We start from the raw sequence: 12517 nt of genomic DNA on the forward strand, positions 1-12517 counted from the left end.
GTGCCAAATGCACGGGCCATTCTAGCACAGGCTTGGCCCCCGAGGAGCACCCTGTCCTTGACTTTGGGGATTAATAATTAAGAAAGAAATCTCGGCTGACGCAGCCTTTGCTCTGCTTGGCTGCACCCCTGAGGTGAACGGGGAGGTCAGGGTCACTGCTGGAGATGACACTTGGCTATTTCAGTGTGTTCATTTCTGAACCTGATGGTCACCAAGACCCCGCCACTGGGAGGGATGGCTGTCGGTGGGAGCCCTCACTCCCATCAGCACCCCATGAGGAAGAAGCCCCAAACCCCTTTCTGTGTCCCGGCTTGCAGATATCGATGAGTGTCAGGATCCCGACGTGTGCAGCCAGCTCTGCGTGAACCTCGAGGGCAGCTACAAGTGCGAGTGCGAGGCGGGTTTCCAGCTGGACCCCCTCACCAAGGCCTGCAAGGCTGTGGGTGAGCCAGGGGCGGGGGCAGGGACGGCGCCGGGAGCAGATGCGGTGGCGGGTTTCATCATGTGAACTTTGCATACACTCCAAAGGCCCGGGCAGACCGTGTGCCCTCTGGCAGAGGGATGAGCGGCCCAGTTAGGAACTTGCTGGGAGGCTGCCCGCACATGTCCAGCTTCTCTGGGGACACAGGTCAATTGCACAGGGAATGGTTTGCGGCCCCCAGCCCGGCCAATGGCTTTAGGGGACAAGAGGTGAAAAGCAATGGCCCTATGAAGGGCCCGCTCCCCCTCCAGCTGTTTTGGGAGGTCTTTTTGTTTTTCGTTTTTCTTAGAGCTAGAGCATGAATGGTAGGAGGGGGAGAGGGAGAGAGAGAGAGAGAGAGAGAGAGAGAGAAAAGGAATTTTAAGCAGGCTCCACGCTCCGTGCAGAGCCAGACATGGGGCTCAATCCCACAACCCTGGGATCATGACTTGAGCCCAAACCAAGAGTTGGATGCTCAACTGACTGAGCCACCCACGCACCCCTTGCTGAAATATTTTAGATCGCCTTCCGTTTCCTCAAGGATCTGTTTTAACCTTGAAGTTTTTCTCCCCTGTTGTCATCCCTTTGTGACCGTTCCTTGGGCTCCCTCTGTCACACCCCTGTGCGTTTCCTGGTTCTGGGGAAAACTGGGGACAGAGATCATAAAACCCTCTAGGATTTGAGATACTACTTTCGTTCCAACCTGTAGGGCCAGTGTCTATACAGATCCTTCCCAGGGGTAGGCGTGGTGTTGTGGGGAGGGGTCCTGAGTGAGGTCCGTTGTTCCCGTGGTCAGCTCATTGGTGAATGTCAGTGTCATGGTTACAGCACAGCCGCCAGAGTCGGGACAACGTGGGTTTGAGTCCCAGCTCTGCCGTTTACTAGTTGGTGTGACCTTGGACTGGTGTCCTCCCCTCTGAGCTCCGATCCCCTTCTGTATAAAGGGACTTTGACAACACCCCTGGCCTCCTAGGAGTGTGAGGATCAGTGAGGGAAAACGTGATATGAACAGCACTGAGCAGAATTTCCTGCCCTAAGGAATCCCTGTGGACACATTAACTTATCATTTCTTCATATTTATGTTCCAAAATGTAAAATTCTGGGGACCCAGTGTTATATTTGTTTTTTAAAGTTTATTTATTTTGAGAGAAAGAGAGAGAGTGCATGAGCAGGGGAGGGGCAGAGAGAGAGAGAGAGAGAGAGAGAGAGAGAGAAAATCCCAAGCAGGCTCCAGGCCCTGCACTGTCAGCACAGAGCCAGATGCGGGTCTCGAACTCACACACTTTGAGATCGTGACCTGAGCGAAAGTCAGACGCTTAACTGACTGAGTCACCCAGATGTGGGACCCAGTGTTTTAAAATGTAGGTTTTGTTATCATTCGAGCATGGTGAGGCCAGCAGATTAGGAGACGACCCCACTGGAAAGATTGGTTGTTACAGTTCCCAAGAGGAGGGGGCGTGGCAGCCCCAGGGGCCATACGGGGAAGCGCCAGGTTGCTCCGAGGGAGAGTGAGAGGGGGCACACGTGGGCTGGAGCCTCTTGTGGTTTCCTCGGGCGTGAGGTGAGGCAGGGTGAGCAGGCTCACGACTGGCTGGACGGGAGAATCCCAGCAGGCTCTGGGGCCGGGGCGCTGCTCGTGCTGTCTGGTGTCTGTCCCAGGGTGACCCGGGCAGGCAGGTGGATAGTGGCCCAGAGTGCGAGAGCCCAGTAGAGGGGGTGGCAGGTATGGGCTGGCTCATTTGCACTTGAGGCGGGTTGTGAACAGTCCCTAGGAGCTGGCTGGCCCTGGGAGGGGCTGTCCCTTCTGCTCTGCAAGGCCCAGGATGTCAGGGCCTCAGAACCACATGGTTAATACACTAGGGGGGCCTTTTCCGCCCCATCCTGGGTGTCTTCTCTGGTTCAGTCAGACCCCAAAGGGTGACAAGCGGGAATCGGGGGGTCCTTCTGCTCCCCTGAGCGTCCTTCCTGTGTTCCCAGGCACTATCGCCTACCTGTTTTTCACCAACCGCCACGAGGTGAGGAAGATGACCCTGGACCGCAGCGAATACACCAGCCTCATCCCAAACTTGAAGAACGTGGTCGCCCTGGACACCGAGGTGGCCAGTAACAGAATATACTGGTCCGACCTGTCCCAAAGGAAGATCTACAGGTGAGCCTTGGAGCCACACCCAGCGCTCAACCCCCGGTGGCGCGGGGGCCCCTCTCACTGACGCTCTCCTTCCCCTGCTCCTCCCCCTCAGTACCCAAATCGACAGAGCCCCCGGCTTCTCCTCCTATGACACCGTCGTCAGCGAGGACCTCCAGGCCCCCGATGGGCTGGCGGTGGACTGGATCCACAGCAACATATACTGGACAGACTCCATCCTGGGCACCGTCTCCGTGGCCGACACCAAGGGTGTGAAGAGAAAGACGCTCTTCAAGGAGAAAGGCTCTAAGCCACGTGCCATCGTGGTGGATCCCGTTCACGGGTGGGTGCTGCTAAAGCCGAGGGCCACGGAAGGAACAGAGAACACGGGCGGGGTTCAAGAACTGGTTAGGGCTCCAACCGGGGGAAGGCGTGTGCCCGAGCTGGACTGTCCCCAGCCACAGCAGCTCCTGCTCTCAGGAAAAAGCAGGACCTGAACAGTCGCTCTTCCCCCACCCACCCTTTGGGAGCCAGGGGCCGACCCCTCTTGAGGTTCGCTGTGGTCCCCGAGATGGGAGCGGGCCCTGGAAAGCTGTGCCCTCAGGCCGAGAGCCCCCAAACCAGAAGTTAGAATATGGATTTTTTTAAAGTTTATTTATTTACTTTGAGAGAGATGGTGTGAGCAGGGGAGGGGTGGAGAGAGAGAGAATCCCAAGCAGGCTCCATGCTGTCAGCACAGAGCCCGATGCGGGGGCTCAAACTCACAAAATCATGAGATCAAGACCTGAGCCGAAACCAAGAGTCAGACCCTTAACCGACTGAGCCACCCGGGCGCCCCAAAGTAGGGATGTTTAAAATGGTATTCAAAATTAGTACTTATCTAAATCCCGATTTGGGATTTTATGGCCGAGTATCCTGTGCCTGGACAGGAAAGGTCAGAACAGTCAGCCCTGATGGTAGTTTTGGGGAGGACGTCACGGGGAGTGAAGGTCGCCACGCCTCGGAGCCCCCAGGAGGGTGTTTGCAGGGCCCGCGGCTGACTCAGCAGCTCCGGGGCCCACTTGGGGGGTACCCGTGTCCCCGCCCCATGTACTGCGCCTGTTACACTACACCTTCTGGGTGTGGAATTGCACAATTCTGGAAGGGCAGCCTGGCGGCAACAATCAGAGGAAAGGGGAACTCGGGAGAGAAGCACGAATCAGGTGGGCTAGAGCTGGGGTGCAGGTAGGCCTGGGTCCCCATTGAACAAAACATTTGTTCTCGTTTGGCGGAGGGCCACTCGGTTGAGTGACTTTATTCCCGCAGCTTTCAGAAAGAGAGAGACTCCCGGAGAAAACCACTTAGATACAAGTCGTGGTGCGTGCGTGCGTGCGTGTGAGCGCGTGTGCCGTCTGCTCTTGTGTTTCTTTCCCCCCACAAATAGCCACACGTGATCACGCAGTGTTCATCTGGCTTTTTCGTTTGGTGTATGGGGTTCGTTCCCTGTTGGCTTATTGAGCCACGATTTCCTTGTACCCAGTGTGTGGAAATTTAGTTATTTTTCCCCCTTACCTCACACAAAGGCTGCAGATACCTTTGAATACCTTTGAATGTGAGTCACTGCAGTTTACCTGCAGGACTGTAGATTCTAGATTCTTCATTCCGGAAGTTGGATTACTAGCTCCGGGGGTACGGGCGTGGATAGAGCAGCAAATTGTCGTTCAGCACCTGGATTGTGAAACCGACCTTCTGTCCAGAAGGGCACCCGAAGACTCCTTTCCCTCACTGTCGGCAGCAGGTTTTCACTCTTGCCAGTCATTATGGGGAGACTGCTGGTACGTTTGTCTACTTGTGAGTTCGAGCATCTCTTCAGAGGCTCAAAAGCCATCGGAGATCCGCTTCTAAGTGTAGATGGGAAAGCAGCGAACGCAGGCACGTGAGCAGGGATTGTAGCCCCACGTCCACCGCTGCCAGGGTATGGGCCCCCCCAGTGGACGAAGGAGAAACTAAATGTGGTCCGTCCACCCAATGGCATTTTACTCAGTCTCAAAAAGGAAGTAAATTCTGGCACCAGGGACGAACCTTGGGGACATTATGCTAAGTGCAAGAAGCCAGACACAAAAGGACACATATTATAGGATTCTACTTCCAGGGGATCCCTAGAGGAGTCCCATTCATAGAGTCAGAAAGCCGAGTGGTGGGTGCGGGGGGCTGGGGGAGGTGAAGGAAGAGGCGGCATTTAATGGGGTCAGAGTTTCAGCTTGGGAAAATGGGAAAGTTCCGGGGATGTCTGGTGGGGATGGCTGCATGGCGGTCTATGTGTACTTAATGCCACTGACTGGATACTTAAAAACGATCAAGATGGTTTGGGGCGCCTGGGTGGCTCAGTCGGTTGAGTGTTCGACTTCGGCTCAGGTCACGATCTCACGGTTCATGGGTTCGAGCCCCGCGTCGGGCTCTGGGCTGATGGCTCCGAGCCTGGAGCCTGTTTCGGATTCTGTGTCTCCCTCTCTCTCTGCCCCTCCCCCACTCATGCTCTGCCTCTCAAAAACAAACATAATAAATAACAATCAAGATGGTTTATGTGGCGTATATTTTGCCACAATTAAAAAAATCGTTTTAAAGCAAAAAAAAAATTATAAAATTAAAAACGTGTAAAAGCCTTCAGAAAGGCTGAAGGGTATACATTACGGGTCCTGGTCCTGACATTGGAATCAAAGTCTCCCTTTGTTCTTGAAGGTTCTAAATCCTGCCAGGTCTCCCCATGTTGCAGGCACTAGGGTTAGCAGAAGAACCAGTCCAAGGTCTCCTTGGGGGCTTCTTTTTTTTAAAATTTTTTTTAACATTTATTTATTTTTGAGACAGAGAGAGACAGAGCATGAACGGGGGGAGGGTCAGAGAGAGGGAGACACAGAATCTGAAACAGGCTCCAGGCTCCGAGCCGTCAGCGCAGAGCCCGACGCGGGGCTCGAACTCACGGACCGCGAGATCGTGACCTGAGCCGAAGTCGGCCGCTCAACCGACTGCGCCACCCAGGCGCCCCTCCTTGGGGGCTTCTTACAATTCCTGGCCTGCTGCTCCAGATGGAGGCCGCTCTTCGGGGCACGCTGGGCGCCTCCCCCACTGACCTTCTCCTGTTCATGCTACTCTCCCACCAGCTTCATGTACTGGACGGATTGGGGAACCCCCGCCGAGATCAAGAAGGGGGGTCTGAACGGCGTCGATGTTTACTCGCTAGTGACGGAGGACATCCAGTGGCCCAATGGCATCACCCTGGGTATGTCCTTGGGACCGTGGTCCCTGGGGTCCACACGGCCCCGGAATGGGGTTGTCACTCATACATGGTGGTGGGTTGTTGGGGCTACTTTTCTGGGCACATCGCCGCCGGGTCCCTGGGGGTGCTCCTTCCTGCGGGGAGTGGAGTGGCCAGGCCCGGGCCCCTTGGGCGTCGGCGTGTGACCTCTCCTTGTCCACTGTGGGTTCTAGATCTTTCTGGTGGCCGCCTCTACTGGGTTGACTCCAAGCTCCACTCCATCTCGAGCATTGATGTCAACGGGGGGAACCGGAAGACCGTTTTGGAGGATGAGAAAAAGCTGGCACACCCCTTCTCCTTGGCCATCTTTGAGGTGGGGGCTGGAAGCAAGTGGTTGCTCCTTGGGCGCCTGAGGGGATTCACATCCAAGTCCCGGTTACTGAGCATGACTGACATAGGAGGCATAAGCGCTCAGGCTAATGGGTCAGCCCACATTGTCTAGTTCATCCAAGCCAGGACTAACTTAGAAGACTGTCTGTGGCTGTAAAAAGGTCTTAGATCTGGAGTTATTTCTATTTTCTTCTCATCAAAAGAGTCAAAGAGTTGTTGCTTGGTTTTTGGGGTTTTTTTTTATGTTAATTTTTTCTTTGAGACAGAGATCACAAATGGGGGAGGGACAGAAAGAGAGGTTAAGAGAGAGAATCTCGAGCAAACTCCATGCTGTCAGCACAGAGCCTGACGCAGGGCTAGATCCCACAAACCATGAGATCGTGACCCGAGCCGAAATCAACAGTCAGATGCTTAACTGAGTCACCCAGGGGCCCCCACATTGCTTTTTTTTCTTTTCTTTCTTTTTTTTTTCTTAAGTAAACTCTACCCCTAGTGCAGGGCTCGAACTCAAGACTCTGAGATCAAGAATCACACACTCTCCCAACAGAGCCCTCCGAGCACGCCCTCTCCAAAAGAGTCTTAGAGTAGGAATTCTCACTTGGAGGCCATCTTGCCGCCCAGGGGACATTTGGCACTTTCTGAAGACTTTGGTTGTTGCACTTGAGGGGGGGTTACTAGTTCCTAGTGGATAGAGGCTGGTAACCACCCTTCCAAGAGAAGAGGGGACCAGCCAAAGTGGGTTGTCTGGCGCGAGTAGCGCCACAGCAGAGAACGGCTCTGAGGAAATGTTGCTATATTCGTACACCCGTGTTCAAGCAGCAGGATTCACAACAGCCCAGAGGTGGAAGCGACCTGGGTGTCCCATCAGAGCTGATCTGCTAAACAAGATGTGTATCTATACACTGGAATGTGGTTCAGCCTGAAAAAGGAAGGAAATTCTAACACATGCTCCAACACGGACGAGCCTTGAGGGAACTAAGCCAGACACAAAAGGACAGAAGGACAGATGCTGTAGAATTCCATTTTTTTTTTTTAAACTTTTTAAAGTGTGCATGCGGGTGAGCAAAGGAGGGGCAGAGAGAGAGGGAGACGGAATCCCAAGCAGGCTCGAACCTCAGATGTGGGGCTGGAACTCATGAACCGTGAGATCATGACCTGAACTGAAATCAAGAGTCAGATGCTTAACCAGCTGAGCCACCCACTCGCCCCTGTAGAATTCCACTTACATGAGGTCCCTAGAGGAGTCCCATCCATAGAGACAGGAAGTAGATGGGGGGGTGCTGGGGGAAGGGGTGGGGAGTCAGTATTTCATGGGGACAGAGTCTCAGTTTGGGAAGATGAGAAAGTTTGGGGCATGGGTGGTGGGGAGGGCTGCACAACCATGTGAATGTATTTCATGCGACTGAACACACTGAAAAAGGGTTAAGATGGTCAGTTTTGTGTGTATTTTATACATTTAAACTTTTTGAGTTTTTAAAAATGTTTTTATTTATTTTTGAGAGAGACAGAGTGTGAGCAGGGGAGGGGCAGAGTGAGAGGGCGACACAGAATCTGAAACAGGCTCCAGGCTCTGAGCTGTCAGCAAACTGTGAGACTGTGACCTGGGCCGAAGCCGTCGGACCCCCAAGCCGACTGAGCCACCCAGGTGCCCCACAATTAGAACTTTTTTATTTTGTAAAAAAATTTTTTAATGTTTATTTTTGAGAGAGAGAGAGAGAGAGAGGCAGACAAAGCATGAGCAGGGGAGGGGCAGAGAGAGAGGGAGACCCAGAATCCGAAGCAGGCTCCAGGCTCCGAGCAGTCAGCACAGAGCCCGACGCGGGGCTCGAACTCACGAACCGTGAGATCACAACCTGAGCCGAAGTCAGACGCTCAACCGACTGAGCCAGGCAGGCGCCCAAAACTTTTTTTGAAGAAAAAATAAACGAGGCTAGTGCCACCTAGTGCTGCTTCTTCCCGGAGATTCGTGTGCCCTCTGCCCATGGTTAATGGGATCTGCCATCTCTTTTCATGCCTGTATAGGATAAAGTATTTTGGACAGACATCATCAATGAAGCCATTTTCAGTGCCAACCGCCTCACCGGCTCAGACATTAATCTGCTAGCAGAAAACCTGTTGTCCCCGGAGGACATTGTCCTTTTTCACAACCTCACACAGCCAAGAGGTAAAGACGGGGTGACTGCCTCCCCCTCTCCGCTTCCCTGCTGTTATTTCTGGAACTTTCCAGAATTTTCTAATCTTGTTCTTACCCTGACTCCCTGCCTCTTCCGCCTCAGGGGTGAACTGGTGTGAGAGGACGGCCCTCCGCAACGGTGGCTGCCAGTACCTGTGTCTCCCGGCCCCACAGATCAACCCCCACTCACCCAAGTTCACCTGTGCCTGCCCGGATGGCATGCTGCTGGCCAAGGACATGAGGAGCTGCCTCATAGGTAGGGGTGCCAGCCTGGGCACGAGTCCTGCTTCCGCCACCCTTGTGTCTGTAACACTCGTGAATCTCCCGTTTGGAGTACAACCAATGATGGAATAACAACACCGTTACTAGCGGGTTTCAATTTTCACTACATTGATTTTATTTCTTTGTGGCCAACGGCATGCACTTCCTCTCCGTGGTCACGAGCAGCACAGTTATCAGAGGGGCACTTGGGCCGCGGGGCACTCAGGAGATGTTTCTTCTTTCAGAGCCCGAACCTGTCGTGACCCCCCGGGCAACCTCCACGGTCACGGTCAGGCCAACGGTGCGCTCCACAGCCGTGAGGACGACAGTGCGCCCCCCAACTGCGGGGCCAAAGCACACAGCCGGCCCGTGGTCCGTGGCCAGCCCTGAGTTCACCACGCCTGAGACGGTGACAGTGTCCCACCAAGGTAGACGTCGGGACTACCCTGGGCCCTGGTTTAACAGCTCGGGCATCTTAATGGGCCAAGGGAATCTTGGTGAAGGGATGGAGTGGGCTTACCTTTCGCCCCTGCACTTTCTGACCTGGCCTGTGCCTCGCGGAAGCCTCCGTTCCCCTCTCTGTTAAATGGGGCTGATAACAGTGCCCGCCAACCCCCCCTAAGGCGTGTGAAGGCTTTGGGTGCGTGGTCGTGGCTTATCCCAGAGTCCTCCAGGCACAGGGACCTGAAACATTATCTAGGCCCCTTTGATGACCTGTTTTCAGGCACTTGCCCAACAGGGCCAGGGTGAGGCGGTGAGGCACTCCCTTGGGCACCATCTGAGGGCGTACCAAAAGCCCAGCACTTAAATAATATTTTACTACATTATTTTTTTTTTAGTATTTTTTTTATTGTTTATTTTCAAGAGAGCGAGCGCACTCGTGACAGCACAAGCAGGGGAGTGGCAGAGAGAGAGAGAGCAGGGGGGTGGCAGAGAGAGAGGGAGACACAAAATTGGAAGCAGGCTCCAGGCTCTGAGCTGTCAGCACAGAACCCGATGCAGGGCTTGAACCTGCGAACTGTGAGATCATGACCTGAGCCAAAATCAGATGCTTAACCTACTGGGCCACCCAGGTGCCTCTTTAATGTTTATTTTTGGGAGAGAGAGAGAGAATGAGCAGGGGAGAGGCAGAGAGAGGGAGAGATCCAAAGCAGGCTCTGAGCTGACAACAGAGGGCCCAATGGGGGACTCGAACCCACAAACCGTGAGATCCTGACCTGAGCCAAAATCAGATGCTTAACTGACTGAGCCACCTAGGTGCCCAACTACATTAAAAAAAAAAAAAAAAAAAAGAAATCACCAAACTATGGGCCATGGGCCAAACACTTGGTTTTGTAAATATAGTTTGATCAGAGCCAGGGTCTCAAAGAGGCAAGTGTAGAGTCAGATCCTGTCTTCCTAAAAATGTGATCCTTTGTCATGGGATCTTGGCCTTAATTTTTATTAAACAAAAACCAAAAAACACCACACATATTAGGATGTTACTTGATTACTAAAGTCTTTTTGGTGGGAGGCAGGGGGGAGGCTCAAAGTTTTTGCTTGTGGGAAGTGCCTCTCTGTCCTCACCCTACCAGCCTCAAGGTCAGAGCTGGGCTCTCGGTGAAATCAGTGGAAGACTTGCCATTCATCTCTTTGGCCACCAGGGGGCCCCTGTCCTGGAGTTCGATCAGCTAGAAAATGGAGCCCCTAGACTTTTTTTTGGCCAGAAAAAAAAGGGGCGCATCAGCAAGTTTCAGACATTTCCCCCCACTCAGAGTAGCTAAAGCCCCTGTGCAACCATAAACAAGGTAAAGCGGGGACTGCTGTGGTCAAGGGAGGCCGGGAAACCTTTTTGCTTGGGGGTGCCCCTGCTTGAAAACCCATTTCACAAACAGGCCTGTCTAGGGCGTCTCGATTTTGGTGAATGAGTCCTTTTAAGGGGAAAAACTTCTCAAAGATCTTGCTGCTGCCTTATTTATTTATTTATTTATTTATTTTAATGTTTATTTATTTATTTACTTTGAGGGAGGGGGAGGTGCAAAGAGAGAAGGAGAGAGAATCCCAGGCAGGCTCTGTGCTCAGTCTCATGAACCATGAGGCCATGACCTGAACCGAGATCAAGAGTCGGATGCTTAACCGACTGAGCCACCCGGGCACCCCACCTTAAGTTATTTTTGTTAAAAGTTTTCTTAAATCTGAGCCGATGTCAAAGTAGAAATTCCATGCACCCAGGTGGGGTTGACTTTAACTGGTGACCTGCGTACATGTGACCCAGGTGTGGCCTTTCAGTCTTCCCAGCCTGTTTGCCTGCTTGAAGGACTTTAAACTTTGATTTGCACGGGGCCCTTACAGGGCTCAGGTGCACATTCATGGTTGCGTAACGAGGTCTCCCCCAATATTTATTAACTGGGGACAGTTGAGACAGGACTAGGGCGCTTCGGCGTGATCCAAGCCAGGCACTGGGGTTGCTGCACGGTATGGAGTCACGTGGTGGCCGCTGCCCCACCCAGAACGGTCTCATTTCCATCAAATGCAGACCCGGGGTGAAAAATTCCACCAGCGACCTCACCAACTGTTGAGAACGTACCTGCAGGCTTTTGCCTCCCAGACCGTTGGCCCCTTTCCCAGGGCCTCGTAACACTTGGCTGAAGGGCCCTCTTTTTATTTAATTTTTTTTTTTTTTTCAACGTTTTTATTTTATTTTTGGGACAGAGAGAGACAGAGCATGAACGGGGGAGGGGCAGAGAGAGAGAGGGAGACACAGAATCGGAAACAGGCTCCAGGCTCTGGGCCATCAGCCCAGAGCCTGACGCGGGGCTCGAACTCCCGGACCGCGAGATCGTGACCTGGCTGAAGTCGGACGCTCAACCGACTGCGCCACCCAGGCGCCCCTGAAGGGCCCTCTTAAATCCGCTCCATAACCGTGTCTGCTAATGAATAAGGCCCCAGTGTGGTGCCTCCCAAACCCGGGAGTCCCTCCGAGTCGCTTTGAGCTTTTAAGGACGCCGAGCAGCACCAGGCGTTTTTCTCGCGTGTGTCGGCGGCCGCACACCTGCCGCGTTTTCCGTGGCCCTCGCTGTGGATCCGAACCTCACTTTCTCCCCTCTCCCGAGCAGCCCTGGGCGACGCTGCCAGCAGAGGAGACGAGGAGAGACCGAGGAGCGTGGGGGCCCTGTACGTCATCCTCCCCATCGGTAAGCCCATCGGGCCCGCCCCACTTCCCGGCTCCCCGCCGGAGGACCGCCCTGCCCAGCCAGCCGGTCCGGTCCACCTGTACGCCCAGGATGGGGGCGCCCCCCCCCCCGCCCACGTGCCCTGTTCATCACTGCGGCCCCCTTTGTAGCTCCATTCACCCAACAAATCCGGTCGAGCGCCTGCTGTAAGGCCGCTTCTGGGCCGTGGGGCCGCAGCTGTCCCCGCCGCTGGGTCAGCTGCGGGAAGGGGGCTGCAGGGAAGGCCTCCCGCCACCCGGAGGGGCGCCTCCTGGTAAACGGTGCTCTTGTAGGGGGAGTTTGGGGGGTTCTACACCCCCCCATCCCTGTCCATCGTAACTCTGTTAGCGTCACACCTGATTTTCCTTTTCTAAGGAAATCCTTCTGAGGTGTCCCTTCCCCACCCCCAGCCCACTCACAGGACCTGCACTAAAGTGCACTAAAGTGCCCAGTGGCCATCTGGCTCTGAGTTGACAGGTGGCAGTGGGACACTTGCCTCCCGAACAAGGCCCCCACCCTGTGTCCTCCCAGCAGAGCCTGAGGCTGTCCCACGCCCTGGGCAGTGGCCAGGTTTTGTTTTTGTTTTTGTTTTTTACAAACCTGGGCTGGGTGAGCCCTTGGCTGTCCTCTGGATCTGGGAGGGGGCAGGGCGCACCACCCGAGGGTCCCCTCATAAACGAGGCAG

General features: G+C 54.2%; 1 protein-coding gene across 2 annotated transcripts in view; it reads left to right on the forward strand.

The window, feature by feature from the left end:
- Positions 1-12517, forward strand: part of LDLR (low density lipoprotein receptor) — a 32600-nt gene that overhangs the window by 17249 nt on the left and 2834 nt on the right. For both annotated transcript variants that reach the window (XM_030300649.1, XM_030300658.1), the window contains exons 8-16: positions 318-443; positions 2438-2609; positions 2701-2928; positions 5723-5841; positions 6051-6190; positions 8230-8371; positions 8484-8636; positions 8887-9069; positions 11737-11814. In XM_030300649.1, the coding sequence (XP_030156509.1) occupies positions 318-443; positions 2438-2609; positions 2701-2928; positions 5723-5841; positions 6051-6190; positions 8230-8371; positions 8484-8636; positions 8887-9069; positions 11737-11814 (1341 nt within the window). The remainder of the gene's footprint in view (positions 1-317; positions 444-2437; positions 2610-2700; positions 2929-5722; positions 5842-6050; positions 6191-8229; positions 8372-8483; positions 8637-8886; positions 9070-11736; positions 11815-12517) is intronic.

This window comes from Lynx canadensis, chromosome A2 (genome assembly GCF_007474595.2).
Source record: "Lynx canadensis isolate LIC74 chromosome A2, mLynCan4.pri.v2, whole genome shotgun sequence".
NCBI lineage: Eukaryota > Metazoa > Chordata > Mammalia > Carnivora > Felidae > Lynx > Lynx canadensis.